Source organism: Carcharodon carcharias, chromosome 10 (assembly GCF_017639515.1).
Source record: "Carcharodon carcharias isolate sCarCar2 chromosome 10, sCarCar2.pri, whole genome shotgun sequence".
In the NCBI taxonomy this organism is placed as follows: Eukaryota; Metazoa; Chordata; class Chondrichthyes; order Lamniformes; family Lamnidae; genus Carcharodon; species Carcharodon carcharias.
In genome coordinates this window covers 60442903-60469505 of record NC_054476.1, presented here as the reverse complement: position 1 = coordinate 60469505, position 26603 = coordinate 60442903, and the positions used below count along the sequence as shown (strand labels likewise).

General features: G+C 41.4%; 1 protein-coding gene and 1 pseudogene across 1 annotated transcript in view; one reads left to right on the top strand and one right to left on the bottom strand.

Annotated features, from left to right (window-relative positions):
- Nucleotides 1–26603, bottom strand: part of LOC121283272 (glycogen [starch] synthase, muscle-like) — a 126755-nt gene that overhangs the window by 86832 nt on the left and 13320 nt on the right. Inside the window, exons 3-4 of the mRNA XM_041197669.1 lie at nt 17062–17253; nt 4438–4623 (exon numbers count right to left, since the gene is read on the bottom strand). Of these exons, the coding sequence (XP_041053603.1) occupies nt 4438–4623; nt 17062–17253 (378 nt within the window). The remainder of the gene's footprint in view (nt 1–4437; nt 4624–17061; nt 17254–26603) is intronic.
- Nucleotides 10589–10974, top strand: LOC121283273 (annotated as a pseudogene).

Below are 26603 nucleotides of genomic sequence, written 5' to 3'. Positions count from 1 at the left end.
CGGAGTTTAGAAGAGTAAGAGGTGACTTGATTGAAACATGTAAGATCCTGAGGGGTCTCGACAGGGTGGATGTGGAGAGGATGTTTCCTCTTGTGGGAGAATCTAGGTGTCATTGTTTAAAAATAAGGGGTCACCCATTTAAAACAGAGATGAGGTGAAAATTTTTTACTCAGTCGTGAGTCCCTGGGACTCTCTTTCTGAAAAGGTGGTAGAAGCAGAGCCTTTGAATATTTTTAAGGCAGAGGTGAATAGATTCTTGGTAAGCAAGGGGGTGATAGGCTATTGGCGGTAGGTGTGATGCAGATTTCAGGTTACTATCAAATCAGCCATGATCTTATTAAATGGTGGAGCAGGCTTGAGGGGCTGAATGGCCTACTCCTGCTCCTTGTTCGTATGTTCAATGCTTATCCTGAATCCTCTCAGGCTACCAACAACCTTTGCCAAGACCGCAGGGACAGTGGATTAATTTATTGAGGAACCAAGTCAAAGGGATTTACATACAGAAATCATTGAACCTGGCAGGACAAGTTGATAAAGCTGTTAAAGAATGCAAACAGGAGCATTGGCTTTATTAGTTGAGGCACAGAGTACAAAAACAAGGTAGTTATCCTAATCTTTTATAAATCACTGCTCAGGCCTCAACTGGAATAGTGTGTACAATTTTGGGCATCACACTTCAGGAAGGTTATCAAGGCATTAGAGAGGCTATAGAGGATATAGAGAAGAGTTGCTCGAACAGATCCATGGATGAGAGACTTCAGTCACGTGAAGTGACTGGAGAAAGTGAGACTGTTCTCCTAGGAACACAACAGATTAAGGGAATATTTAATTGAGTAAATAAGGAGAAACTGTTTCCAGTGACAAAAGGGTCAGTAACTGGAGGACACAGATTTAAGGTAATTGGCAAAAGAACCAGAGGGAAGACGGAGAGATTTTGTTTTTGTGCAGAGAGTTATGATTTGGAATGCAAAACCTGAAAAGGTAGTGGAAACAGATTTAATAGTAACTTTTTTCAGGAAATTGGTAAATACATAAGAGGAGAAATTTACAGGCTAAGGTAGAAAAGCAGGGAAGTGGGACTAATTAAACAGTTCTTTCAAAGAACCGTGTTATGAGATCCAAACTTACCTTATTGTTGAATGGGGATCGGGAATGCCAAGTCCCGACAGGTCTCAGAAGATTCCACTACATGCGCAGCCCGGCGTTTGTTGTTTTTTGGACCAAGGACGGGCCCAGTGTGTCTGTGTAAAAAGAAAATGGCGCAAAAAAACCACAATCATGTGAACGGGGAGTGGAGTGCCATAATCGGAGAAGAGTCCCAAAGAGGGGGACCGTGAAAGGTCCCAAAGGGATAGCAGACAAGGCACTGGGAGAGGGGACATGGGGAGGTCCCAGAAACAGACAAAAAGAATCAGGGAAGCAGCCAGGGAAACACCAGGGAGCAGAGCAAGGGAAAGGGTTCCAAGTAGAAAAAGGACTGCAGTTGGCAGACTTTAAGTAGTAAGGAAGCGGGAGAAGCCCTGGAGGTTGAAGAAAGCAGCAGAAGGTTGATGACTCTGGGCTGTGTGTAGGGGCAAAGATAACCTTTTGGAGCAGTGGTGTTCTGCTCAGCATAGCTGAAGAGCTGAAGATGTGCTTCTGAATTGGTGCTGGACTTGGGAATCCGAGGGAGCAGAGTATCGGGAGACAAAGTTGAAACCTTGTGAGGTTAGCCATCATTGAGGAAGCCCGAGTTGGGGTGACTTTTGAAGAGTGTCTTCCAGAGCTGGATCTTCGAGGGTAAAGACATTTTACATTGCAAATGCAATGTTGGCATTTATTTCCAAAGGACTAGAATATAAAAACAGGGATGTGATGCTGAGGCTTTATCAGGCTCTGGTCAGACTACATTTAGAATATTGTGAGCAATTTTGGGCCCCGTATCTCAGGAAGGATGTGCTGGCCCTGGAGAGGGTCCAGAGGAGGTTCACGAGGACGAATCCCAGGAATGAAAGGCTTAACATAGGAGGAACGTTTGAGGACTCTGGGTCTATACTCGATGGAGTTTAGAAGGATGAGGGGGGATCTGATTGAAACTTACAGAATACTGAAAGACCTGGATAAAGCGGACGTGGGGAAGATGTTTCCATTAGTAGGAGAGACTAGGACACGAGGGCACAGCCTCAAAGTAAAGGGAACAGAGATGAGGAGAAACTTCTTTATCCAGAGTGGTGAATCTATGGAATTCATTGCCACAGAAGGCCAGGTCATTGAGTGTATTTAAGACCGAGATAGATAGGTTCTTGATTGGTAAGAGGATCAAAGGTTACGGGGAGAAGGCGGGAGAATGGGGTTGAGAAACTTATCAGCCATGATTGAATGGCAGAGCAGACTCGATGGGCCCAATGGCCTAATTTCTGCTCCTATGTCTTATGGTCTAAGACGAGAATCCCTCATGAAAGATTTGAAGTTTCAACGAAATTGGTTGACTCATAGTGTTTACTGACATCTGGGTGAGTTGCTGAGAAATCCATGGAATCTGTCTTGATCACATTTTCCATTTATTATTCAGTGTGGTGTGTTCAACCACAGTTTTCCTGTTAATTCACATATGCCTCATCTTAACCCTGAATATTAGAGTATAAGATAGATATTGTAAACTGTTTTATCTTTCTGACCTTGTAAAGTTTATTTTTGTTTGTTCAAAACCCGTGGAATCTTGTTGCTTTATTCTCTTAGCAAGTGTCTTGAATGTCAAACTTTGTCTACTTTAAACAAAATGTTGCTGGTCCCTAACCGGACCTTACCAAAAACTTGGGGGTCTGGCCCAGGATTATAATGGCCGGTAAAGGCACTAAGGGCCAAAAGGTCTCCATCTATCCTATGACTCTATGTAAAGGGCCCATGAATGCAGAATTTGTAGAAAAGATTTGATGGCTATTGAAGTTAAGATGGTACTGCCTGAAATGCTTGCGAAGGTTTTACCCTGTGCCACAACACTGGGGCATACCATAATTCGACACTATAACATGCAGCATGCACTGCACGGATGTGCAATGAAGTTTCAGGCCATAGCCAATTGTTACTATTCCTGCACATGTGCAATCTCTATGCCACATTACAGCCACTGTTAACCCTGAAGCAGGTAACAGAGCTCACCACCTTGCTCTCTGCTGCCATAGACCCTGGAAAGCAGGTTTCCACAGCCATTACCAAGTGAGTTGTCTGGGTCACAGAAGTGGTTGGTTGTATCTTGGCATCAAGTGTGACCAAACAGGTAATACTGGGTCCTGGTCACCATGACATGTCTTCTTTCATTTAGCATCATATCTAATATGGTGTATTGTGATTGGAATGTTTCTGTAGAACGCTTTAACATAAGGGTTCGACAGCGAGTCATTCATTCACATTGCAATGCGACTGGGGTCAGTCAGTGCAGCAATCATTGGAAGGAGCAGCTTTCACCATTAATATCTGCCAATAGGAGGTTTTCTCTAAACTGACCTGACTGCATCCTTCTGATCCCCTTTCTTCTGCTGATGTGACCTTGAAGGTTTCCTATTAATATTAGACAGAGTTTTAGGAAAAGCTGCAAAGTGCCAGCTAAAGAGGGGTTGGGGTGTGGAGGAGATGCAAAAAAGGCTTACTACACTTGCTTTTAACTTGTCCAGGCCTTTTAATGAACACCTTTTGTATGTCCTGTGTGATTTTCAGTATAGAGCAGGGCTTATAATGGATACTGGAACAGTGCCACCCATTTTGTGCTACTGCCAAGACCAATTTCTACCCCAGTGTTTTGCCACTTGGAAATTTATCCCCTTTTCTACATGCACTAAAATCTTAAGTAGCATTGATACAGTTCATGCTCTACTTCTAAAAGTAGACATTACTTTTACAGCACCTTGGAGTAAGGGGAGTGAGAGATTTTGTGCTCTGTGACTCATTGCTGAACTCTTTAGCTCCCTTGCAGCATTGTAATTACTCTGGTGACCAGAAGGTGTCCTCTGGTTTCACCACGACACCATTATCAGGGGTTTTCATGTTCAGTGAGTAAAACTAATCTTGGTGAATTAGATGCTGAGACAACTCCTAAAAAGATTTTGCATGTTCCAACTGAAGACAATTGCTGATGGACCTTTTCTGTACTTGCTTTTGTGCCATGTTTTCAGCATTTGCAATTATTTTCTTCCTTTTTATTATTATGCTCTGTTAACAAAGTATCCTTTTCTCATCCTATGATAATTTATGTAGAGCTCACTTATCTTAGATACATTTACAGCCAGGTCCCAGAGGTGGACAACATATTTTGCCTCCTTGGAGCATTCAGTTCTTAGTCGGTAAAAGTAATTGTAAATTTTATTTTGCGTCATCAATAACCTGCACAATTTGAGACTCTTATCAGCATAGGCAGTGTACATACCATAGAAAAGATGCTGATGTTGCGAATGATACACTTACACGTTTCAGGGTATTGTAAAAATCAACATTCCCAGCACAGAGGTAGCGTCCCAACAATGTAGCATGGGTTGTAAAAATTGTTGCAACAGGTAGTTTCCGAATGCGACTCATAACAAGGCCAATTCCCGACAGCCATTCATGGAAATGAGCAAGGAGAAAGTTCTCACCCTCACACTGGGCTGCAAACTAGAAAATAAAGTTTGTTTTAACCATGAAGACCAGCATTTATTTCACATTTATTTCAACATTCAAATCCCAGATTGATTATCCTGAACATCCAAATCCATAACAAATAACCATAATAACAGGGGAATAAAGGGAGTAAAACTTTTGATCAATTAAAAACACTGAAGTTATCTTGGGCATAATTTGAAGAACCACTAAATAATTCTGATAGAAGGAAAATTTTCATCAGCAGCTTTGTTAGCTTCTACATTTACAATATATTAATCAAATAGACTCCTTCAATACAGTTTTTTTCTAAAAATGCTCAAAACAATTTAAGTCATTTTCCCTGAATTTATGATCACCTTTATTTATTCTGCGCTTGCTGATTTTCAGTATATACTTATCCTGCATTTTACTTCAAAAGATAATCTACTTGTCCTCCTACTGAAATATTGAACATCTTGTCTTAATCTATTTGCTTCAGTTGTGACCTCAAATCATTGAAGATATCCATACTAAAGATACATACTTATCAACTCTGATCCTGAACCACATGAAATTTCATAAGCACATAAGAAATAGGATCAGGAGCAGACCATAAAGTCTGTTGAGCCTGCTCCACCATTCAATATGATCATGGCTAGTCTTGGGATTCAACTCCATTTTCCCACATGCTGCCTATATCCCTTAATTCCCTGACAGACAAAAAAGTCTGTCATCCATCTCATCCTAGGGTTCAAACTAGTGAACCTTCGATGTACGTCATCCAATGCAAGAATATCCTTCCTTAAATATGGAGACCAAAATTGCAGAGAGTGCTCCAAGTAAGGTCTCACCAAAGCCCCGTACAATTGTAGCAAGATTTCTTTATTCTGGTATTCCAATACCCTTGCAATAAAGGCCAACATGTCATTTGCTTTCCTGATTGCATGCTGTACCTGCGTGTTCCCAGTTTATAATTGTTTTTTAAATTTGTTGATGGCATGGGCAGAGCCACTATTCAACAGCCACGGTTGCTTTAAGAAGGTGTGGTGAGGCTTTCCTCCTGAATCTCTGATTTTTTTAGCGATGGTGCTCCCAAAATGATGTTAGATAGGTAACTCCAGGATATTGATTCGATACAGGTACTTAATCAAATCTGTATGCTTGTGACTTGGAGGAAACATTTAGGTGATGGTGTTGCCACAACCTTGCTGTTCTTGTCCTTCTTGGTGGTAGAGGTCACAGATTAAGGGAGGTGCTGCTGAAATAATCTTATTAAATTACCACAATCATCCTGTAATACTGATTGCAGCCATAGTGATGGGGAGGATGAAGATTGGGTTTGGTGGCAGGGACACTGATCAAACAAACTACTCTGTAAACGAGTTGTGTAAGTTGCTGATTGTTATTGCAGTTGTACCTAGCTAGGCGACTGGTTAGTACGAGTCACACACCTGACATGAGCGTTATAGATGGCTTTGAAGGGTTGAGGGGGGGAGACGATGGCATACTGGTAATGTCACCGCGCTAGTAATCTAGACGCCCATGGCTAATGCTCTGGAGTCATGGGTTTAAGTCCCACCATGGCAGCTGGTGGAATTTAAAGGATTCGATTAATAAATCTGGAATATAAAATAAAGCCAGTCTCAGTAATGGTGACCATTGACAACTATCATCAATTGTTGCAAAAATCCATCTGGTTCACTGGTGTCTTTTAGGGAAGGAAGTCTGCCATCCTTGGTCTGGCCTACATGTGACTGCAGACCCACAACAATGTGGCTGACTCTTAACTGTCCTCTAGCAAGCCACTCACTTCAAGGGCAATTCGGGATGGGCAATAAATGCTGGTCTTCCCAACGATGCCCACAGCCTATGAATGAACAAAAAAGGGAGCCACTTCTTCCGGAGTACTCAGCCTGTTCTCCGTACTTGCAGTTATTGTACTGATGTGGCTAATATAGCCAATGCCACCCCCAGACCTTGATGACAGAGGATATGGCAGTAGCAGTGCTAGTGAAGTGCAGGAAAATGTTGGTTTAATTTGAAATGGTTATTACCTGACACTGATGTGATGTGAATGTGATCTGTCACAGGCTACTTTTCAGTCCAAGCCAGGGTGTAAAAGCAAAATACTGCTGAAAATCTGAAATTAAAACAGAAAATGCTGGAAATATTCAGCAGGTCAGCATTTGTGAAGAGAAAAACAGTTAACGTTTTAGGTATGAAAGTTCACAGACCTGCGATGTCAACTCTGTTTTTCTCTTCACAAATGCTGCCTGACCTGCTAAGCATTTCCAGCATTTTCGTTCCTATTCCATGCCTGGATTTTGGCTGGCATAGGCTCTTTCAATACTAGAGGTGTTTTGAATTGAATTAAACACTGAGGGATCCTCAGCAAACAGATCATTTTTGACCTCATGATGGAAAAGCATCCATTGACTAAACAGCTGAACAGCCAAGAACTCTTCTTTCAGAAAGCATTCCAGTGATGTCCCGAGGCTGTGATGATTAGCCTCTGACAATCACAATCTTTTTTTGTGTCAGGTATGACTGGAGGGTTTTCCATTGACCTTTGCTTTGCTTGGGTTCCTGACCATATTCAACTCAAATGCTGCCTTGATTAAAGACCATGTTAATATTCCTAAACCTAGGATTTGGGTCACAGTAAAGGTGAAGCTATGGGGCAGATGGGTGTTCTGCACTGGCCCAGATAGATCCTTAGAAACCCTCCAGAGGAATTTCTGGATTCCTATTCCTACTATGCTGTATGGTCTCTGGTTACTGAGAAAACAAGGCATCAGCTTGTTTTCAGAATGATATCATTGGTTCTCTTTCTATTCCTTTAATGATAGTTGTTTACCAATTTAAGATTGGTAATTTTCAAGATTGGCAATTTTTTTTTTGCTTAAATATATTCATATTTGTTAAATATAGAATTTATAAAGAAGGAAACAGAAATAGTGCAAAGGGAAGCAAAAAATAAACATGAACTAGTCTAAAGCAGTTAGTTCACAGAGCTGATGTGAGCGATAACAGATGGCTGAAAGGGGGTACAAATTAAGCAATTTGAAACCAAGCACAGTTAAAAGATTCACCAAAGGACAGAGATAGTGGCACAGAATTATGCACAAGAAGCCTCAGGAACTGGGCCCAAGTTCAACAAATAGCTCAAACAAGGCAACTGATAGTTAAAACCGATAGCATATTCCCAATGTACACCAGGAATTAAGGAATAGAAGCCGATGGCTACCATACCTCTATTATAAGGAAGATAATCTAAGATTATGTGGCACCACCTATGTTGAAAATTTGATGGGATGATTGCAATTATTAATGGAATATGTATCACTCCAATTTGCACCCCCACCATCAGGCAGAGCATGCTTTCTATGAAATCCGTGAGTTGTACTAGCAAGCCAAAACTATTAAACTTAATCAGTGGATTGCAATCCTTAGCAGGGACAGCCGCTTCCTTACCTGTGCTGCCAATCAGGCTAAATTTTAGAATACCCAATGATTATGAACAGCAATAGCAAACCTAGCAGGGAACCAAATGCTCTGCAAAGGCAGTCTACATTTATGACTCCTTACTGATCAACCACATGAAAAGGGAAAACCCAAGGAGTTTTTAGGGGCTCTGAGCATTGATATGAAGCTACTAATGTATATAATGTTGTTGGAATTTTTTTTTAAATAGAGGTTTAGTCTGTGGGTGTGGATGTGTGACTTAATTGGATTAAAGCCAGCTAGTTTGGGTGCTTTGATGAATAGTCATTTTGAGAATTAAACATTGCATTTTGTTGAATAGAGCATTCAAGAGCGGGAGTGAAATCTTGCACATAGCTAGGCGGCACCAAGCAATATGTTTATATTACTAATAAAATTGGTACTATCAAAGGAGTTCAAAGGGCTTGGTGATACAATGAGAATTAAATTCCAAGGGGAGTGCTGGGTATAACAGAAAGAAGTTTTTGTGTGTGCAAAGCAGAGGTATGTAAGATCAAAGCCTGTAAGCCAATAACTGTCTGCTCGGGAACCAAATTGAAAGGAACCTCATTTTGAATTTAAGGTAAAACTGCTTTGCCTGGTGTCAATTTAAAGTCTATAGGCTGTTGTTGCCTTACTGGAGATTAATTTGGGAATTTGTTAAAAAGTTATGATAGTAGTAATTTGTAGACGTTTATTACAGAGTGCTTTACAGGTGCTATATGCTTTATCAGGACTCTCGTCAGGAAGCCCCATCTCCCGGATTTCCCACGCTTAGGGCTCATTGGTTGGAGCCTCCCAGAACATCACGTGATCCTGACAGGTAGCAGGAGAGGCTATACCTTCAGTTACTACGGTATGATTGCTAAATTAGTTGATGACACAAAGATGGGTAGGAAAATAAGTTGTGAGGAGGATGTAAGGAGGAGTAAAGTGACACAGATAGGTTAGGTGCGTGGACAAAACCTGGCAAATGGAGTGTAATGTGGCAAAATGTGAAATTGCCCATTTTGACAGGAAGAATATAAAAGAAGCAGATTCTCCAAATGGTGAGAGATTGCAGAGCTCAGAGATTCAGATGAATCTGGGTATCCTAGTGCAATAATCACAGAAGGCTAGTATGCAGGTACAGCAAGTAATTAGGAAAGCTAATAGAATGTTATCGCTTGTGAGGGAAATTGAATACAAAAGTAAGGAGGTTATGCTTTAGTTGTACAGGGCACTGGTAATACCACATCTAGAGTACTGTGTACAGCATTGGTCTCCTTATTTAAGGAAATATGTAAATGCTATGGAAGCAGTTCAGAGAAGGTTTACTAGGCTAGTACCAGGAAGGGGTGGACTGTTTTATGAGGAACGGTTGGACAGGTTAGACTTGTATCTACCGGAGTTTAGAAGAGAAAGAAGTGACTTTATCAAAACCTTTAAGACCCTGAGGGGTCTTGACAGGGTGGATGTGGAGAGGATGTTTCCTTTTGTGGGAGAATCTAGAGCTAGGGGTCATGGTTTAAAAAATAAGGGGTCACTCATTTAAGACATAGATGAGAAGAAATATTTTCTCTGAGGGTTGAGAGTCTTTGGAACACTCTTCCTCAAAAGGCAGTGAAAGCAGGGCCTTTGAATATTTTTAAGGCAGAGCTAGATAGTTTCTTCATTAACGAGGGAGTGAAAAGTTATTGGGGGTAGGCAAGAGGTTACAATCACATCAGCCATGATCTTATTGAATGGAGGAGCAGGCTTGAAGGGCTGAGTGGCCTATTCCTGCTCCTAGTTTGTATGTATGTACCTATGGCACACCTACAACTCTTGAATACATATATCAGAACTTGGGTTCACAGCTGAATTGCAGTATCCAAAGTACCCTTTTCTGGTACAAATAAAAATAAAAATGTACTATTACGGTCAAGAAAACTTTGGATGCAACAGGCAGCCCTAACAATGTAAAATACTTTCTGAGAAATAAACAATGAAATAATTTTCCTCATAAACAGAAGATTTAACTCAAGGTACAATCTTTTGCCAGGAATCAAAGAATCACAAGTCAGTGTGAAGATTTGAAAGATGTACCTAACATATCTTTGCAAGAAAATTGATCCTCTGCCGATGAAATCCAATCACAAATAATTGTTCAAGTGTTAGGCTGTAAAGAAAAATCTCAATATTTAAGTGAAACTGTGATAATTAATAACTTTAGTAATTCTGCACTCTGGAAGGGGATATTACCTATTAAGTTTTAAGCTTTTCAGTGATTACTTCAGGAGGCTGATGTATATAGTTGAAATTGACCTTCAATAACAATCACATAGCATATGGCAATGGTCCAAAATTCATTTCACAACACTTCAGATGTGTTCTTTGAACAACTACTTATGTAGCTTTTGAATAAATAGCTGAGATTTCCACAATAGTTCCCTACACTCTAAGTGTGTAAACAAGTCAATGAGTTAATTGAGGTAAATTAATTACTAATCACTTAGTTTCTGGCAGCGGCAGCGAGGGGAGCAGGTGGTTCAAGATGCCATCCCATCTCCAATGGATGATCATCCTGAACTGCTCCCATTTCCTAATTAAAAGGAACAAGCAGGTCCATATCACTGAGTCCAACAACCTGAAGTCCAGAAACTCTTTCCGTTACAATGGGCTTATTCATCGCAAAACTGTAGGTGTAGAGCCAGCAGCTGACAGAAAAGCGGGCAGGTCAACGCAAACCAGCAACATCCTATGAAAAGATCATCATCAACAAGAATGACCACTCTACCCTAAACAGTTTGCCACACATCTAAGAACAACTACCAAAAAGATCTTTGCATGGCTGTACTTCGCCACGCCAGTGCTATTTTGAAGAGTCAGAAACCAGTTGTGGTCAAGCAGAAGCACACTTGGGATACCAAGAGTGCATGAACTTGTAAAAGATTTGACATAATTCATAATAAAGGAAAATTTTAAGTAGAGAAAAAAATCAGTTTGTATTTTCAAGAGCATTTTCTGTTTGGAGTTCCATGAAACCTGTACATTATAGCAGAATAGCCAAGGAAGGTTTATTAACTTCATGACCTGACTTGAGAAAGGGACAGATAAGCTACTTATTGGACCCAATAATAACTGAGAAGCTATTCTGAGCAGGGGACGGGCAATAGCTGAAGAAGCTTCAGCCTGTCAAAATGTCCGATTTCAACATGGACATTATCTTATCTTTGGATTTGTGTCTCTAATGCATACCAGTTACCTGCATAACACAATTTCACTCAGAGTAGTTAAAGCGTCAATTCAAAGATGGATTTTGGAGGAGTCGGGTGGTCCTGTAAAGAGTTAACAAACTTTCAAGCTCAAGATGTTCAAAGGCTATGCACCATTTAATGATGCCATGCTTGATGTGCCCTTGGGTGGAGTAAGGAGATAATCTTCCCCAGCACCAAAAAGAAAATGACTGCTGTCACCACAAAGGTGTATTTTGAGGTCACTCAGGAAGTGAGCAGCAGGAGTAGTGTGTCCTGTACCCAGTTCAAGAAGCACTTTAGTGACCTAACTAGGTCAAGGAAGGTGATTAGAGTTGCAGATTCGTGGAGCTTCTATAGTGTACACCACCCCAACTCTTATCTTGTCAAGTCTACATTATATCACTCCACATACCCACTTGAACAGCACGCTTGTTCACTTTTTCACCTCCCTATTTATCTATCCGCCATTGCTACTTTCTTTTTTTTTTCAGGATGTGGGCATAGCTGGCTGGGCCAGCATTTGTTGCCCATCCCTAATTTCCCTTGAGAAGGTGGTGGTGAGCTGCCTTCTTGAACCGTTGCAGTCCATGTGGTGTAGGTACACTCACTGTGCTGTTAGGGAGGGATTTCCAGGATTTTGACCCAGCAAAAATGAAGGAAAGGTGATATATTTCAAATCAGGATGGCGAGTGGCTTGGAGGGGAACCTCCAGGTGCAGTGTTCCCATCTATCTGCTGCCCTTGTCTTTCTAGATGGGAGTGATCGTGGGTTTGGAAGGTGTTGCCTAAGGAGCCTTGGCAAGATTCTGCAATACATCTTGTAGGTGGTACACACCGCTGCCACTGTGTATTGATGGTGGAGGGAGTGAATGTTTGTGGATGGGGTGCCAATCATGCCGACTGCTTTGTCCTGGATGGTGTCAAGCTTCTTGAATGTTGTGGGAGCTGTGCTCATCCAGGCAAGTGGACAGTATTCCATCACACTCCTGACTTGTGCCTGGTAGATGGTGGACAGGCTTTGGGGAGTCAGGTGGTGAGTTATTTACCACAGGATTCCCAGCCTCTGACCTGCTCTTGCAGCCACAGTATTTATGTGGCTAGTCCAGTTCAGTTTCTGGTCAATGGTAACCCCCAGATTGTTGTTAGTGGGGGATTCAGTGATTCTCATGCCATTGAATGTCAAGGGGCGATAGTTAGATTCTCTCTTGTTGGAGATGATCATTGCCTGGCACTTGTGTGGCATAAATCTCACTTGCTACTTGTCAGCCTAGCCTGGACATTGTCCAGGTCTTTCTGCATTTGGACATGGAGTGCTTCAAGACCTGGACAATAAATCATAGTCTGAATTACTTACCCTAATGCTTTTGACACGCAATGCATCCATCTGATAGTCACACTCACCAACATCGGGTGAAGACATTCATACACACATGGGTCCGTCACTCCCCTGTAGCAGGTAAAGCAATTACAGGACACAAGGAAGAGGGAGAGAACTGAGGGTAGGTCACTACAGATGGTGCAGCTAACATTTGCAGAGGAGGAAGGAAGCCATGAAGATCAGTGGCATATCCATGTCCCTGACCAACGGAAACAGAGAAATTGGGAACCCGTCGCTGCCTGGTGACAAAATTAAATTTCTCTGACCAACTATCTCAATCCAGACTCAGTCATGGTGGCCTGGTCTTTACTTTGTGATTACTAATTTCTGCTCATCTCTTCTCTACCCTAAAACCTTTGTGCATAGGACAGCAGTCCATGACTTTCCAGATGACAATTCATCAGAGGAGGTGATTCTTTCTGCGGGGCACTGTCACAGGACATATTCTTACCAGGCACCAGTACAACTACTCAGATTGCAGTGGGTCCTCTTGGACAGTTTGTTGGGGTTTTGATTGGTGACTCACGGTTCATAAGCGAGCATGAGCAGACAGTGGTGTCAAAGATAGCTAGAGGGAGCCAAAGGCGGAAGGTACAACCCTCTCCAGGCTCTGCTCAGCTGGACGCAGATGCAGAACCCCAGGGGATATCAATGAAAAGGTTAGTCATGAAGGGAAAGCAGCAAATCTGTGAGACACACCTCCAGTTTCAACATGATTGGGTTGGTGTCGCAAGGCACTGCCAAAGGATAGACTGGTCCCTTTTATGTATCATCAATCATGACAATCAAATGAGTCCATACAGGCTATTACCACTGCCATGGAGACTTCACATGTCAATGTGTCTGCTGCCTTAAACAGCACTTCACTGATCTGTTCTAAGCTGCTTCCTTGGAGATTGATAGGAATGATAATGTCACTGGCTTTGGAGAGCTATGATGGCGAAAGGGGTCACTGAAGTGGGCTCTTGAGTGGAATTCCACTCAAATTGCTTCCACTGCTGTTGCACCCCATCACCCCACAGCCAGTATACAAAATGCTACCTCCTCTCCCCATGGCAGAGTCTGCCTTTGCATGGGTGCAGGTAGAGCAGTCTTTTGGCAAGGCCCTCTTGAGCTCCAATATCCAGATTTGCTGGCCAAGAGCATCATAGCGAAGAGCAGGGATAAGAGCTTCTAACCTTGTTCAAACCACAGGGCTTACACCTTGTTGAAGGAGTAGGAAAGGAAAAGATTTTTAGCTCACCAACAAAGAAATGGTTTATATCATTTTTCCATGTTGCCATTCTTGTGTGCAGATGTGAACTTGTCTTTTCAGTTGGTAGCTATTAAATGTGTGAACGTGAATTGATGGGAGTCAATTGGTGGTGTAGCAATGGGTGGATGTTTGGTTGCAGGACTGCTTTGTGGTGGCAGACAGGTGATATGATAGTTACTTTGGTCAAGTGTGATTGAGTAACTGAACCTTTTGTCTATTAGGGAGCCCTAATACCAATATGAGTAGATGGTCTGATGCTAGGTACCACATCTTCACCTTCCATTTCCTCCTCTCCACTGGACTCCTCAGATCATGAGCTGCTTTTTTCTCTTCCACCGCTAGTCCTTGTTACTGTGCCATGTTGTGGGAATGTAGCAAGCAATGATCTTGCTAAAAACTCTTGATAGCAAGCATACTGATGGCTTGTTCAATGAAACATCCAATGATCATATGGTTGTCATTGTAGTGCTCTTGGGGTTTGTTTCTGGGATTTTCCAGAAGGAAAAAACAGTAAAAACTGGGAAATAAGAATACTGGTCCAAATTGGTCTTGTGTTCCTTTAAAATGGAACACCAATAAAAACTGGGAAATAAGAGTACTGGTTCAAACTGTTTTTCCCTTCTGGGTTGCTAGAAGTTCATTAACCAGTTTTTCCTTGAGCGTATTTCCAGGTACAAAAGATCAAGACAGTTGCTGCATGAAAGGATCATGGCAGCTAGCAGGGAATCCAATGCAGATCTGTATGAACCTGATCTTACATTTGCAGACCAGCTGAACATCAATAGAATGGCGTCTCAATGCATCACCTGCCTTATGCATTTATGAGCAGCCAACTGGGAAATCCTTAATACAGGTAGTGCCAGGGAAAGAACCAGAGGCAAAAACCTTGATGGCAGTGGCAATTTACACGGCCACTGGCAAAACAGGACCAGCAGCTCCATCAGGGAGCAGGTCCTCTTCTAGAACTAGGGAACTAAGGAAACAGCTCTGACCACCAAGCCTTTACTGATCTCTGGACTCCTGCCCTTTAACTAGCCCATGAAGTGCCAATCAATCACACATCCACTATAATGGTAACCTTTGCTAACCATGAAGCCTGTGCAGGAGGCATTAAATTCAAATTGTGGTAAAAATTTCCTTAAAACAGCCTTATTTGAATATGATAATCATTAATCCATCTCTCCAGCAGGGGTTACTCTGGCATGCCGCTTGGCCTAAATAGCCAAGTGGTTATGGTACTGGGTTTGTAACCCCAAGATCAAGAGTTCAAATCCCACAATGGCAAACTATGAAACAATGTAACCTCATCTGAATGGGAACAGATGGAAACGTGTTTGTACTCGAAAGAGCTACTCTGGCATGCCCACAAAATCACCTCTGCTAAAACTAGAAGTTGGAGGCAGATTGGTGTTCAATTTTAGATTTCTGATATTCTAACCCACCCTTCTCCAACTTGTCCACCCCCCCATTAGATAAATATGATGCCTGAAATGTGATAGATGATACTCATGTTGGACACAAGTATTTTGTATTTCTCAGCACATACAATGCACTAAGAAATCCAATATGTTATCGTTTGCAGATATATTGAAGTATCCTGAAAATTCTTACTGTTTGTTATAGAATTAACATGCTGCTAATTGCATCATTGTAAGTCTCAAAGAAATACTAGTTCATGATTTCATGGTCTGACTTCCTCTTTGATGACGTTGGCAAGAAGTGTGCTAATTCCAGCAGTACCTTTGTTTCATAATGTGGTTAGTGGTGTCACAGTTAATATAATTTGGTCCAGCTGATGTAAGATGAATCTAGTGAGCCAAACACAGACATCCAGTATTTCCATAGAGATGGACAGTGAAATTTGCAGAGAATCCTTTGATGAGGAGCAAAGGTGAAGGGGTAAAGAATTCATCTGGTGCCCACTCACGATGCTCCTTACAAAGTTTACTGGTTTATGAATTCTAGTGCTCTTTCAGCACAAATGAGACAAATAGACAGTTAAATATGATGCCTGAAATGTGATGGACAATACTTGTGTTCGATACAAGGTTTCTATATTTCTTAGCACATGGAATGTGCGCCAAGAAATCCAATATGTTGTTGTTTGCAGCTATGTTAGACATGTGTGTCATTTTGTCGAAGCTTTAGGAAATATAAAGAAAGATACTGCTGTGATTGAAATACAAATATTTGTACCCAACTGTCCATGTGAATGGCATTAATTATCCATGTAAAAGTATCTCAAGTTACATTGTATACCGTCAATCATATTATTGTATATTCTGTACAACACACAGTTAAGTGCATGCAATGTTGATGTGCACTGTTCAATACCTATACATTGAAGATATCTGGATTGAGCAGCTACTCTTTCTGGTTGCTCCCTTAATCAATCAGATGTGGCCGGGAGTAAGGTATGAAGTAATTGAAGCTACAAGCTCTTGACCTAAGTAATCTGTTCATCCTATCCTACAGTGAGTGAAGAGTTAAAATATCAGAGGAAGTGAATCAAAAATGAAGTTAGGAGTAGCAATGGAAGTCAGTGAAAGTTTTTCAATCAAAGAAAAATTAAACTGCAAAATAAATTGCTATGAAAACACCAAACAGGCAGTATAAATGGACCCAAAAAGCAATTAAAATCATCGAATCATACAACACAGCAGGAGGCCATTCTTTGAAAGAGCTATCAAATTAGTTCCATTTTTCTGTCCTTTCCCCATAGCCCTGCATTTTTTTCCCTTCAACTTTTTATCCAATTCTCTTTTGAAAGTTATTATTGTATCTGCTTCCACCACCCCACCAGGAAGTGCATTCCAATCCTAACAACTCATTGCATTATAACTTTTCATCTCATCTCTGGTTTTTCTGAAAGTTACCTTAATTTTATATTTTCTGGTTACCAACCCTCTGCCACTGGAAGCAATTTCTCCTTATTTACCTGTCATGATTTTGAACACCTTTATTAAATTTCCCTTAAAAGTTCTTTGCTCTAAGAAGGATCCCACCTTCCCTAGGTTCTCCAAGTAACTGAGGTCCCCAACAGTTAACATTATAATAAATTTATTCTGCAGCAAGTTTCTAGGAAATTTCAGGGCATTATGTTATCAAACTGAACTGACAGGATAGCTGAATACTTACTTCTCCCAGGAACCATGTGGTGAGAAACCCAAAGAGCACTGCATCACAAGCTTCCTTGTCAAACCAGGGAATTCCAATATTGCAAGAATCCCACAGCTCGTTCTTCCACTGATCCAGACTCCAACCAGAAGCAGCAATGTCTAACAGCACAACATAAGGGCTTCCATCAATCAGCCACCTGCCAAAATAGACCTGTAAAATAGAACAAATAATGTATCACAAACCTCTGGGGTTGTATGGTCAGTAATGGTCTTCAAATGATGCATTGCCACTAAAAAAAACTAAGTGAGAAGGATGGAAATTTTATTCAACCTACGTCAAACTGTTAAATCCGATGGCTATCACTACAGTACTTCCGGCCACTGGTGTATGTAATTATTAACATGCCAGCAATATATTCAGGGACGTATCCAAATGTATAATAACATGACAATTCTGGATCAAGTTCACATAACCCAACACACTACAGAGAACATACTCAATTGGTGTAGAAAGAGATTGCCTCAACTATAATTGGAGAAGAAATTTGGAATTGTGGTGAACAGTGAGAAAGGAATATTAAACTTCGAAAGGACATGGACAGACTCGTAGAATGTGCGGACACGACATTTCGAAATTCAATGCAGAAAAGTGTGAGGTGATACATTTTGGTAGGAAAAATGAGGGGCAAGGTAAGATAAATAGAACAATTAAAAAAAAGGTTGCCCATTTCAAAACCCTCACCAGAATTGTGGAGATCTAGATGTAAGCAGGAATGGGATGATAAACGCGGCCCTATTTTAATGACATGTCTGCCCAATTACTGCCAGACAGAGGAGATGCAATCTGGTCCCCTAGTCCTAAAATCAATGCATAAATCAACTAAGCTAGGAATCAGAGAATCATACAGTTAAAAAGAGGGAAAACTTTGGTGGGAGAATAAGAATGTTCTAAAATAGATTAAAAGAGATATCATGGCTGCAAAAAGTCCCAAGAGATTAATGTGGCAAACAATGTTAAGCACAGTATTAAAACATTGTCAGTAGCATGGCAGTAAAAGAGCAGTTAGAGAGGAGGTCTAAAAGATAAAAGTGGAGGTGAGGCAAAAAAAGGTAAGATATTTGACATCTGGTGGAATTCCATTGGTGATGGCAGTATGCTTAATTGGCTTCACTTTTGTGAAGTCTCTCTCTATTCAACTCCTCTGAGCAATGCAATTGTCCATCTTGTATTTGAAGAGATGGCCACTCTACACCAGGTGGAGCTCAGTGCCAAATTCAAATTACCCCTTACCCTGAACTTGCTGCTTGCCAAAGCCACAGCAAGCCACTGCCAGGAGAAAACACGTTCAACTGGTGCAAACGGCTGAACATAAATGGAGGACAATTAGTCCAAGCCAAGCAGCATGACTACACATGGCACACTGCTCCTAAAGGGCCAGTGGACAGTGGGAAATAGAGCTGGGGAAGCTGCAATAAAGCTGCTTGTCATCTTGTAGTATCCAGAACTCTCCCAAAAAGAAAATACAGACGAGCTGCCAATGCAGGAATAACACCGGGGTCCAGCCAGATCCTTCAGCTCCAAGAAAGATAGTAAGTTAAATAAATGGCACAGCAGAATGGAAGTCTTCTTTGTAAGTACCATCTGGGCTTGGAGAGAGAGTATGCCCTTAAGCACAGGACTTGGCCTATATCTAGCATGGGCAATATACCCAGTACACAATGGAAACATGCTAGTCTTGAGCTCCCAACCAATTTGGATCTTTGCACGAAGGTCACAAATGACCAATGATCACTTCATGTACAGAAATTACACATCTTCATTGCAGCTTTCCATACACAGAGAAAACAAAGCAGCATCAGATGTGAATCACAGTTATTTGAATACTACTTCATCAGACTGGAAGAGTAGATGGAGTACATGGATTTCAGAAATTAAATATTATGCAGAACCTTGAACTTGTATGCAAGAGTAAGAAACATAGACTCTTCATTAGAGGAAAATTAAGATACAGTTACCTGCATCTAAAAAAATCCTCATTAAGCTTCTTGATCTTCACTCTTAAGTGGTAATCAAGTGAACTCGCTGTACATTATAATTTGGTGCAAAAACCTAAACTGACAGTGGACAATGGTCCACAAACACATGAGCTATAAAAAGACCCAGCACCGAAGACAATGTGATTTGACAAGGCAGCCAGATATCTATGTATGGAAACATATCCTGAAGCTCTTAAACAAACGGAAATAATTCAATACGGTTGAGTAAATATTGTGGGCAACACAATAAGGTATTTCATACAGTTGCCAAACAATTTTTGTATTCACAGTATATGGAATTGTTCATATCATACAGGGCCAGTAATCATTTTGCCCAAGCCAATTGATGATGACAGCTTGTTTCCCCTTGTGGCAGAGTCTAGGACCAGAGGGCTTAATCTCAGAGTAAGGGGTCACCCATTTAAAGCAAAGTTGGAGGAGGAATTTCTTCTTTGAGAGGGTAGTTAAAATGTGGAATTCTTTACCGTGGAGGCTGTAGAAGCTGAATCATTAAGTATATTCAAGGCGGAGGCAGACAGATTTTTAATCAGTAAGGGAATCAAGGGTTATGGGGAAAAGGCAGGAAAGTGGAGTTGAGGATTATCAGATCAGCCATGATCTCACTGAATGGCAGAGCAGACTCGACGGGCCAAATGGCCTACTTCTGCTCCTACATCTTATGGTCTAAAGAGCTTATGAATCACTGTCTGCCACTCTAACTCCAGTAACGACAACAGTAGCCCTCTTGATAACATACAAAGAAGGTGAAAACAGAATCTCAATAGATTCAATCTAATGAGGAGCACTCCTCAAACATTCTGGACCAAAAAGCAAGCATCTGCTGCAATGCCAATGGCCGCACCCTAACCCAAACAGCAAAGAGGATTGTGAAATATTTCAGTAAAATATAGATCAGTGCAATGACTATGAATGTGGAGGTGGAGAATTTAATGCAGAAAAGTATTTTAAGAGAAAAACAGGAAATGGGAGTACATACACAATGGAATAATGTTGAAGGGCGTGGGTGAAGGCAGAATTCCAGGGATTTCAAATATATAATTGTCTATAATTGCAAGGGTTGGTTGATAAATCTTAAGAAAACACCAACACCATTATAGTTAGTTTTAGTGAATTAGACCTAAGGAGCAATGATAAATTTGTGCAAAATATTGGTTAGGTTACAGTTAAAAATATTGTTTCCAGTTTGGTTGCCCTATTATAGAAAAGAAATGAAAGCAGTAGACAGCATATATCCATAATGGAAACTATAATTAGGGCAAGAGACTAGTGATTCTGGGACTATTTCCAAAGAATCAGATAAGTTAATTAAGATGTAATTGAGAGTTTTAAAATAATGGAGGACTCTGATAGAATGAATAGGGAAAGCCCCTTACAAAGCATTGACTTGGGGTTGACCCTTAGTTTTTAAGGTGCTTGTCGAGTTATTCTGTACTTTGCAAATGTGTGTTCTTTGAAGCGCTTTTTACATTAGCTATCTTAATAAAACAGACTGAGTATTTTAAAACACCTAAAGCAGGTCCCAGGTCACAGCAATGCAGTATTTCTTGCTGAGTGGCAGGCATGAAGACCAATGAGTGGAACAGAATGAGGAGTGACAAGTGGCTAGCAGTGGACACCTGGGGCAGGCATAAATGGCAAGAATTGGGGTCAAGGGGCACTGACAACTTCCCAGCAATAGTGCTGAACACTTGTGCTCCAGAACTAGCTCACCTCAAGCCAAGTTATTCCAGTACAGCTACAACACTGGCAACTACATGACAGTGAGGAAAATTACTCAAATAGTTCCCGTTTACAAAAAGCAGGGCAAATTCTATCCAGCCAATTACTGCCACATCAGTTTATCTCAATCATCAATAAACTACAGAAGGTATCATTGACAGTGCTATCAAGTGGCACTCACCAATAACCTGCTCAGAGGTGTGGCCGGTTCTGGAGCACAAGTCTTTAGTACCACAGTTTGGGTTCAGCCAGGACCACTCTGCTCAAGACCTCATTACAGTCTTGGTCCAAATAAGGACAAAACAGTGTCAGTGGCAGAATCGAACAGAGTCAGCATGGACTTACTAAAGGGAAATCATGCTTGACAAATCTGGAATTTTTTGAGAATGTAACTAGTAGGGTTGATGAGGGGGAGCCAGTGGATGTGGTTTATTTGGACTTTCAGAAAGCTTTCGACAAAGTCCCACATAAGAGATTAGCGTGTAAAATTAAAGCGCTTGCGATTGGGGGTATTGTATTGAGATGGATAGAAAACTGGTTGGCAGACAGGAAACAAAGAATAGGAACGAACGGGTCTTTTTCCAAATGGCAGGCAGTGACTAGTGGGGTGCGGCAGGGATCGGTGCTGGAACTCCAGCTATTCACAAGATATATTAATGATTTAGTTGAGGGAACTAAATGTAATATCTCCAAATTTGCAGATGACACAAAGCTGGGTGGGAGGGTGAGCTGTGAGGAGGATGCAGAGATGCTTTAGTGTGATTTGGACAAGCTGAGTGAGTGGGCAAATGCTTGGCAGATGCAGTATAATGTGGATAAATGAGAGGTTATCCACTTTGGTAGCAAAAACAGGAAGGCAGATTATCTGATTGGCTATAAATTGAGAGAGGGGAAAGTGCAACAAAACCAGGATGTCCTTGTACACTAGTCGCTGAAAGTAAGCATGCAGGTGCAGCAGGCGGTAAAGAAGGCAAATGGTATGTTGGCCTTCATAATGAGAGGATCCGAGTACAGGAGCAGGGATGTCTTGCTGCAATTATACAGGGCCTTGGTGAGACCACGCCTGCAATATTGTGCAGTTTTGGTCTCCTTATCTGAGGAAGGATGTTCTTAATATAGAGGGAGTGCAGCGAAGGTTTATCAGACTGATTCCTGGGATGGCAGGACTGACATATGAAGAAAGAGCGAGTCGGTTAGGATTATATTCGCTGGAGTTCAGAAGAATGAGAGGGGATCTCGTGGATACCTATAAAACTCTAACAGGACTAGACAGGGTAGATGCAGGAAGGGTGTTTCCGATGGTGGGGGAGTCCAGAACCAGGGGTCACAGTCTGAGGATACGGCGTAGACCACTTAAGACTGAGATGAGGAGAAATTTCTTCACCCGGAGAGTGGTGAGCCTGTGGAATTCCCTACCACAGAAAGCTGTTGAGGCCAAAACATTGTATGTTTTCAAGAAGGAGTTAGATATAGCTCTTGGGGTGAAAGGGATCAAAGGCTATGGGGAGAAAGTGGGAACAGGCTATTGAGTTGGATGATCAGCCATGATCACAATGAATGGCGGATCAGGCTTGAAGGGCCGGATGGCCTACTCCTGCTCCTATTTTCTGTGTTTCTATGTTTCTAAAAGAGTTGACTTCCAGAGGTGAAGTGAGTGTGACTGCCCTTGACATCATAGTATCATGGAGCCCGAGTAAACTTGAAGTAAATGGGAATCAGGAGGAAACTCTCCACTGGCTGGAGCAATATCTACATGAAAGGAAAATGGTTGTAGTTGTTGGAAGTCAATCATCTCAGTCCCAGGACGTAGCTGCAGGAATTCCTCAGCGTAGTGTCCAACCATCTTCAGCTGCTTCATCAGTGACCTTCCCTCCAACATTTGGTCAGATTACAGGGGTACAGGGTTCATTGGGTTGATTTTGATCAATGTCTTCCAAATTTCTTTGAGTTCTTGTTGATGACACGAGGTGGTCCTCCAGCACTTTCAGTGTTTAGTTCACTGGTTGAAAACTTGCCTTTCAATGTCTCTAACAGTGGTTTCCCCCTTTGCCTCTTGACAGGGGTTTTCAGAGAGAGTGAACAGGTTATAGAGATATGAGGAGAACAATCCAGTTAGCTATTATTGTGGGAATTACTGAAATCTTCCACACAGAGGAGAAAGAGGTTTTAGGTCTTGTTCCTTTTGGGCTAGGAGCTATTCCGCACTGCCCTCATGCAAAATCCTGATCAACTGGTCAGGAGCCAATTAAAACATTATTGCCAGCCAGTTCCCATGGTCCAGGACTCCTTTCTGGCACCATCCTGTCTTTCATGGCACACACTGTTTCAGGACTGCAACATTGTATATATCTCTCATCCTGTTCAGTGGACATGTCTTTCAAACTGCAGCCATTTTTATTTTCTGTTAGACTGTGGTAAAATTACAAGATGTATTTTTTACAACAGTCCAACAGAATTAAAAAGATACATTCCTTACAATATTCAATTGCATTACCATCGCTGAATCCCTCATCATCAATATCCTAGGGGTTACCATTGACCAGCTATATAAATACTGTGATACACAGCAGGTCAAAACTAGGGGTGGGAAACTCATCTCTTGCCTCTATAAAGCCTGTCCACCATTAACAAGATACAAGTCAGCTGTGTGACAGAATATTCTCCACTTATCTTAGTGAGTGCAGATCCAATAATACTCATGAAGCTCAACATCACTCAGAATAGAGCAGCCCACTTGACTGGCATGCTACCCACCACCTTGAACATTGATTCCCTCCGCCGCCAGCTCACAGTGGCAACAGTGTACACCATCTATAAGATGTGCTGCAGGAATTCACCAAGATTTCTTCGACAGCACCTTCCAAACCCGTGACCTCATGAAGCCTGAGTAAACATGAATCCAGAAAGACAAGGGCAGCAGGCACACGGAAACACCACCACTTGCAAGTTCCCCCCAGAAGTCAGACGTTATCTTGACTTGGAACTGTATCACCATTCTGTCAAAAACAGAATTACCTGGAAAAACTCAGCAGGTCTGGCAGCATCGGCAGAGAAGAAAAGAGTTGACGTTTCGAGTCTTCATGACCCTTCAACAGAACTGAGTGAATCTTAGGAAAGGGGTGAAATATAAACTGGTTTAGGGTGGGGGGGGGGTGTGGTTGTAGGGACAAGCAAGCAGTGATAGGAGCAGATAATCAAAAGATGTCACAGACAAAAGAACACAGTCATTGATGGTGGTGATATTATCTAAATGAATGTGCTAATTAAGAATGGATGGTAGGGCACTCATGGTACAGCTCTAGTGGGGCTTGGCCTAAATAGCCAAGTGGTTATGGTACTGGGTTTGTAACCCCAACATCAAGAGTTCAAATCACACAATGGCAAACCATGAAACAATGTAACTTCATCTGAAACAGATGGAAACGGGTTTGTACTCGAAAGAGTTACAGCTCTAGTGGGGGTGGGGTGCAAAGATTTAAAAATAATGGAAATAGGTGGGAAAAGAAAAATCTATATAAATTATTGGAAAAAACAAAAGGAAGGGGGAAGAAACAGAAAGGGGATGGGGATGGAGGAGGAAGCTCAAGATTTAAAGTTGTTGAATTCAATATTTAGTCCGGAAGGCTGTAAAGTGCCTAGTCGCAAGATGAGGTGCTGTTCCTCCAGTTAGCATTGGGCTTCACTTTTTTTCCAGATCAGAGTCAAATGGAGACTTAACCCAGGAGCTAGAAGGGCCAGATATGGAGTGAATTGGCTGGTCCAAATAAGCCAGAAGTATGAGAACAAACAGGATTAAAAATTCCATGCAGCAGAAAAACATTACAGACAAGCAAACTGGAAAGCAGTATAGAGAAGGTTCGCTAGGTTGATTCCTGGGATGAAGGGGCTCTTTTAGGAGGAAAAGTTTGACTGGCTGTGCCTATACTTAGTGGAGTTTAGAGCAGTAGGAGGCGATCTTATTGAAACATATATTATGAGGACACTTAACAGGGTAGATGCTGAGAAGATATTTCCTCTTGTGGGGGGAATCTAGAACTAAGAGAAACAGTTAAAAAAATAACGTGTCTCCCATTTAAGTTAGAAATGAGGAGGAATTTCTTCTCACAGAGGGTCGTTAGTCTTTGGAATTCTCTTCCACAGATTGCAGTGGAGGCTGGACCATTGAATATATTCAAGGCTGAGTTAGAATAATTTTAGGGACATAAGACTTAGGGAGTAGGAGTAGGCCATTTTGGCCTGCTTCAAGCCTGCTCCACATTTGATAAGATCATAGCTGATCTGATTGTGGTTTTTCATTTTCCCTGTTACAAGGGAGTCAAGGTTTATGGGGGACAGGCAGGAAGTGCAGTTAAGCCACAATCAGATCAACCATGATCTTCCTGAATCGTGGAGCAGGCTCGATGGGCAGAGTGGCCAACAGCTCTTGTTCCTATTTCATACGATTTTATTAAAATATGACAGTGTAAACTGAAGTTTTGCAAGCGGTGGACGCTTCACACAAGAACGTAATGACATGCTAGAAATTAGAAAATAAGGTTGGTGTTTGAAGGTGAAAGTACAGAGTAATTTCATAGATGAATCATTCTGGGAGAGGATACTATATCTGAACTTGGAGTCTGCACTCACAGGAATCCAAGCACGAATCTCTACTTCTGGCCCAATGCCATTTTTCTGTCTATTTTAGCTCTCAAGTGTTGTTCCCCTCTCTTCTGCTCTCAGTTCCTGTTCACCTCTTTCTCTTTTGTTCTCTTATGATCATGTTTACTTCAGGCTCCTAGTCTCTCATTCTATGATTATGCTCAGCAGTGCCAATACAAGGGAAGGTTTACTCGCAGGAGAGCTGTTGTATCTGATGGTATATTATATAGGGATCATATATTGTTATACTTTATGAAAGGTGCCTTATATTAACCTAATGACAAATATGCATCAGAATGGATGTAAAGAGGAACAAAAAGTATGATCACAAGTGACAAGGGAATCAGAATATAGAGATGATTATTAAGATTGTACCTCCTCACTGATGTGTCTAAAATATTAAATGATATAGATAAAAAATCCAAAGTATTATTTTAAATTAAACCAGGATGGCTTGAAAAACGTAAATATAAGTTGTTATAATGTAACCTTAAACAGATAAAATTCCTTAACTCAATGGATGATAAATGTTTGAAATGATCTGCCTGGTCGGGTGATAGAGGCAAAGACATCAGGATCATTCAGATTGCAGCCTGGTGCTATAGTGGGAAAGTAAGGGAATCACAGGGCTGAACTTCAGTGGGCTGAATGGGCCTTATCTTGTCCTCGACTTTTCTGATGCTTGTATATATAGTTGCTGCTGATGCTACACTTGCAGGAATGAGATTAATAATAGGCAAAAGGGAAATGCCACTGCCAGGAAAAGGACAGCAGAGTAGAAGAACACATTAGATAGCACAGGAGAGGTTTTCAGCTAGAGAACAATTTAATGAAGAGTGATTCAACTATTATGCAGTTGTTTTGACAATTAGGTTTACAAACAGTTATTTTTAATGCTCAAGAATCTATTTGCTCATTATTTATGGTTAAAGAATATGATAACACAAATAAGTACAGTCCCCAAACTTGGCTGAATGGGTAACATTCTCAATCTAAGTCATAAGATTGTGGGCTCAAGCTCTACTCTGAGCACATAATTTAGACCGATGCTCTGACACAGTATGGAAGCAATCAGAGGTGCTATTTTCTAGTCGAGATTGAGTAGAACTATAACATTGTTTCAAAGAAGAACAGGAAGTTCTCTGG